Source organism: Diceros bicornis, chromosome 7, assembly GCF_020826845.1.
Source record: "Diceros bicornis minor isolate mBicDic1 chromosome 7, mDicBic1.mat.cur, whole genome shotgun sequence".
NCBI lineage: Eukaryota > Metazoa > Chordata > Mammalia > Perissodactyla > Rhinocerotidae > Diceros > Diceros bicornis.
In genome coordinates, this window is record NC_080746.1 from 59,758,053 (window position 1) to 59,763,818 (window position 5,766).

General features: G+C 42.6%; 1 protein-coding gene across 1 annotated transcript; it reads left to right on the forward strand.

Annotated features, from left to right (window-relative positions):
- The first annotated feature begins 3,408 nt into the window (after positions 1–3,408).
- On the forward strand, positions 3,409–4,362 carry LOC131407968 (olfactory receptor 52M1). Its single transcript, XM_058544552.1, has one exon. It carries the CDS (start codon positions 3,409–3,411, stop codon positions 4,360–4,362), a length of 954 nt encoding a protein of 317 aa, XP_058400535.1.
- The last annotated feature ends 1,404 nt before the right edge of the window (positions 4,363–5,766 follow it).

The following is a 5,766-nucleotide window of genomic DNA, read 5'->3' on the forward strand; positions in this document are numbered from 1 at the left end:
TGGGGAAGGAAAGAGAAGAGGGATAAAAATCAAATCCACCTTCTCCAGGGCTTGAGGCCAGTCCAGAGGACTGAGAACATTTGGCTTGGATCTGACAAACTCTGTGATGTAGCAGAGGCCTGCTTGCTTTACAAGAGAAATCACTTTTTCTCGTGCCCATAATTCACTAGGTATCCAGTTAGCCTCATCTAATTTGGGCTGTGATATTCTCCTACAATGACCTCTCTGCCCAAACCTAGAAGGGAACCATGGTCCCACGGTGTGACTCAGTAGTGACAGAACTCAAATGGCATTGGAAGGGAAGTAGACTGCTGAGACAGTTTCCTCACTAACACAGGGGGAGGGCAACTGCTATAAGAGGGGCACTCATGGGAACAGAAGACAAATTCACTTGGAAAGTCATGCTGATTTTTCCATTCAAGGATTCTTCCTCTTCCGGAGTAAGATTATTCTCCACAGGATTATGTCTTTGCTTAGTACGACATCTTCAAGTCATGAAATCCAGTTGATCAGAGGTAAGGGTGAAGTAGACAAGTTCCCTTTTATTGTAAATCTAGATGTCAGGGTAAAGATCATCTAGCCTTTGAATACTATGAGATTGTAGCTCTTTTGCCTTTAGACAATCTGAAAGTTGACAATTTAACAGAAACATGTCCTGCTGAGGAAGCAGTCAGCTTTTCAAAAGACAATGCTGGGTGAAGACTGTTATACTATTGGGATCTGGTCTGATACATCCATGAAAGAACAAATGGCACAGTCAAGGAGTAATTGAAGGGACTATCTGCAGAGGCATGGCCAGGGTTAAGAAAACGGACAAGGGATGGTGGAGCACTGGAACTAATAGTGAGCAGCATTACCTAACTCAGACCTCACCAGGTAAGGGAAGATGCAGTTGCCAGGACACAGGACGGGCCACTTTGCAGGAGCTGTGGCCTCTGGTATAAAACCATGCACCACTAAATGTGCCTTGCAGGAAGGGAACTGGGGAATAAGTTCTTAATCTCTAGTCTCACCCTCCTATCTCCCGTTGGTGCCTCACATTGGCTGAGCCCACCTAGAAACCAGAGGAGAAAGGAATCTGGGTGATGAAGCCTATAAATAGCAGCTTCCAGGGACACAGAATAGGGATCTGGAGTGACAAATGGAGAATAACCATCATATAGAGTGAAAAAACCAAGACAGTTTCCCCCCAGCTAAGGCCCTCGCCTCACCCGACCTGGTCACTCCAGTCACAGGCTGGTTCTTGTGCACTCCTTTCTTTCCCAGCCCCAATGACTCAGACTTTTAATATTCCCATTTTACAGCTACTGTTCCCATTCATAGTAATCTATGAGAATCTTGAGATGGAGAGGAAACCCAGCTCATGGAGAGGAATTCTGGGAGATAAAGTCGCTACCACGAGATCATAAGAGTTGTCATCCACCTAGCACCATGGCTCCCTAGAGAGATAGACAATCTGAAGTTGTTTGAAATTTATTGAATGTATTTTTTGTTTTATGCATTAGTCTCAGCTGACTAAGAAGAGCTAATGCTTAGTGTTACAATGTGTCAGACGCTGAATTCTCATTTAATCCTCACGACTTCTCCAGGCCATGCTATCTAAGTTTGTTGTGAAATGAAGTCAGTTGTATTTACGCAAATTACTTTATCTTATTACTTAAGTTCCTACTGCCATGATCTGGAAGCAGATCTGGAAAATGCCAAAGCCCAGAATACTGACTACTCTGCTATATTCAACCCAATTGGGCTCAAGATGTATAAGACAAAGCTTCTTACATACTTCTTCCCTGTCTTGACATTCCTCTAACATGCAGTAGTTCCCCCTTATCCATGGCAGATATGTTCCAAGACCCTCAGTGGATGTCTGAAACCGTGGATAGTACTGAACCCTATATATACACTATGTTTTTTCCTATACATACATATGTATGATTAAGTTTAATTTACAAATTAGGCATAGTAAGAGATTAACAACAATAAAATAGAATGATTATAACGACGTACTGTAATAAAACTTACCATGGATCTTAGCAACCTCAGCATATGATTTTTCTTCCCTTAAGTTGAGAACTTTCACCTTTTCATTTAAAGGAAGCAATTGACAGCTCCTCTTTGGCATAATGGAATTGCCAGCATCACTACTCTTGCACTTTGGGGCCATTATTAAGTAAAATAAGGGTTACTTGGACAAAGGCATTGTGATACCATGACAGTCGATGTGATAACCATGGCTACTACGTGACTAACGGGTGGGTAGCATATACACCGTGGATACACTGGACAAAGGGATGATTCATGTCCCAGGCAGAATGGAGCAGGATGGTGTGAGATTATCACACTACTCAGAACAGTGCACAATTTAAAACTTATGAATAATTTGTGGAACTTTCCATTTAGTATTTTTAGACTGTGGTTGATCGTGGGTAACAAACCACGGAAAGTGAAATCGCAAGATAAGGTGGGACTACTGTACTCAGGTAAGACATTCTGGTATGATCATTTAGACCCTGAAAAACAGGACAAAACTGTTTTCCTGTCTTCTCTCTAAATACACACCTCTCCTTTATCCAGTTGCTCTGGACTCTGAGTAAGGGCATTTCTTTGGCCAAATATTCATCATCCAGGCTTCACGCCACTCTGCGCTGAAGGTATCTTCTTCCTGCCCGGAGATAACCGTCTCCACTTCTGGGATATTCTCATATTCAACCTCCATGAAGGAAGAAGGCCCTTGCAAGGCTCTACCTTTGCTCAGACACAAATTGAGCTTCAGTGATCAGCTTTCATCTTTCAGGAATCACTTTGTTTCCACCCTCTGGAAGTATCTCTTCACCAGCCCACATTCCTGCTGTGTGGTTTTGGCCTGGAGGTTAAACATTTAAGCTCATCTAATAGCTAACGCTGGCCCCAAGCTAGATCTTTGATTTAGCATAGAATCTAGGTAGTCCCAGGGATCTATCTAGTGACAGTCTCTGTCACTGTATCTCTTGGCATCAACATGTCTCTTTCAAACAGCTCTCACTCTGAAATCTTCTAATATGATCCTGAGAGATACCTCATCGCCTACCTACAGAGTTAATAGGTACCACTCTACCTTAGGTCATTTCAGTCATTGATGCAAGGACATTACTCCTTGAGAGTCCTATTGCAAAAAGATACTCATACACTTCATTTAAATATGTATTTTGGCTTGTGTCTGGTAAATTTTTGCAGACATTATAACATAGTAATAACATGACACTTATGCTATGACATTATTCCATAACTTCTAAGAAAGTTTATAGAATCTTATCCAGTCAATAATCCTATTCTTTATTGTAGGACTTAAGAATATAATACCCTTGGATTTCTATTTCCAGAAAGAAAATTCTATTGCATTTTGGGGCACAAGAAGTTCATTTCTAAGCAGCCATGCTCATTTTTCATAATGTCTGCTTGATACCCAGCTCCTTCCAGCTCACTGACATCCCAGGACTGGAGTCCTTGCACATCTGGCTCTCCATTCCCTTTGGCTCCATGTACCTGGTGGCTGTGGTGGGGAATGTCACCATTCTGGCTGTGGTAAGGGTAGAGCATAGCCTACACCAACCCATGTACTTCTTCCTGTGCATGTTGGCTATGGTTGATCTGGTTCTGTCCACTTCCACTATGCCCAAACTGCTGGGAATCTTCTGGTTTGGTGCTGGTGACATTGGCTTAGATGCCTGCTTGGCCCAAATGTTCCTCATCCACTGCTTTGCCACAGTTGAATCAGGCATCTTCCTTGCCGTGGCTTTTGACCGTTATGTAGCCATCTGTGACCCACTACATCATACCACAGTGCTCATTCACGGTGTGGTGGGACATTTGGGGCTGGCTGCCCTCCTCCGGGGTGTTCTCTACGTTGGACCCCTGCCTCTGATGATCCGCCTGCGGCTGTCCCTTTACAAAGCCCGTGTCATCTCCCACTCCTACTGTGAGCACATGGCTGTGGTTATTTTGGCATGTGGTGACAGCAGGGTCAACAATGTCTATGGGCTGAGCATTGGCTTTCTGGTGCTGATCATGGACTCAATGGCCATTGCTGCCTCCTATGTGATGATTTTCAGGGCTGTCATGGGGCTGGCTACTCCTGAGGCCAGGCTTAAAGCTCTGGGGACATGTAGTTCCCATATCTGTGCGATCCTGATCTTTTATGTTCCCATTGCTGTTTCTTCTCTCCTTCACCGGTTTGGTCACCAGGTACCTCCTCCAATCCACACCCTGCTGGCCAACTTCTATCTCCTCATTCCTCCAATCCTCAATCCCATTGTCTATGCTGTGCGCACCAAGCAGATTCGAGAGAGGCTTCTCCAAATCCTGAAGAGAGAAACTAAGATCAGATGACTGATACTTCCTTCTTTCTCCAAGGAGCTCGTGGAGAAGGTGTTGAAGTATGGTGGGCAGCTTCCCAACTGGGAAATTCTAAAGGAGTCTGAGATGTTAGACCCTGTGGTCTCCAACTTTTGCAATTCCAAAGGAATGCTAAGAATGAATGCACAAATTGAAATTCTAAGGACATAAGATTTCTTTTAATAACTAAAATATATTTGAGGTGCAGAGGAGATAAAACAATGACAACATCAGTGATACAAGTAGCAGTTAACGTTTCTGCGGTAGTTACATTAAGTAATTCTTACAAATATCCTGACATCATATGATAGGGAGTATTGTTCATATTTCACACACAAATAGCGCAGAATATTCTTGCTTTATAAACTGCATACAAAGTCTCTTAAGCTGCCTAGATCAAGTGTTTTGATTAGAGTTTGTAATATATTGGGGTGTTATAAGACTACTTTCTACTCAGTCTGTTTTCTGTGAATACTTTAATAAGTAAGTCCTAAAAACTGGGTCATTTCATCAGAGTGGCCTCAGTGGCAAGAAAAGCATTTTCCAAGTTAAGCCTTTAACAATTGAGATGCTGCTAAAACTGCTTGTATCAATAAAGCATGGAGTGTTCTAGAAAAAGACTGACCTATATGTCCAGCAGGTATGGGGAATACCACTCATGAAAGAGAATGCGGCCTGGAAAAGATATCTGCTCAACGAAGGGAAGTGAGACATGAAGACCAACAAGGGCAATTTTGAGATGTGTAGCACCCGCAGGCTGCTCCCATCAAGTGGCCTGAAGCATGTGAGGGCTCCATACAAAGAAAAACCTTCCCCTTCCCTCAGAATCTCTCCTTAACCCTTGGATCCATCTGTAGGATCCCTGACCATAATGTGTTGTTTTTTAAATGAATCACAAAATAAGTTGAGTTCTAGCATTTATAGGAATATTGACTTTACCCTCCAAATTAAATGTTAGCTCAATGCCTAGAAAATGGATAATATATGTAAAGCACTTAACTGCTACTGATGGCAAATTACTAATGTAATTCCCACAACCATACTTGGAGGGCAGGAATCACTATTTTTGCAGATAAGACGGACTTTCCTAGAAGTGATAATTGTTCAAGGTCACTCAGTTTATAAGAGGTAAAATCAAGAGTAAGCAGTTTCTCTCTCTCTCTCTTTTTTTTTTTTTTTTAAACTCTAAGGTTTCTAATCTTTCTGATCCTCATTTTCCTCAACTGTGGAAGAGCTGAAAGTCCTTTTCCCCCGTGGTCTGAATGATGGTGCATTTTACATTCCCAACTCAGCAGACATTAGCTGTACCCATTATTCCCAGAACTGAGAGTGCACAGATCAACAAAGCAGTCTCCCCTCTCAATGTGCCTTTCCCAGAGAGATAGCAAAGGGTAGTGC

What these genes read in the sequence shown, in the direction of transcription:
- LOC131407968 (XM_058544552.1), top strand. Translation starts at nt 3,409, where the DNA reads ATGCTCATTTTTCATAATGTCTGCTTGATACCCAGCTCCTTCCAGCTC.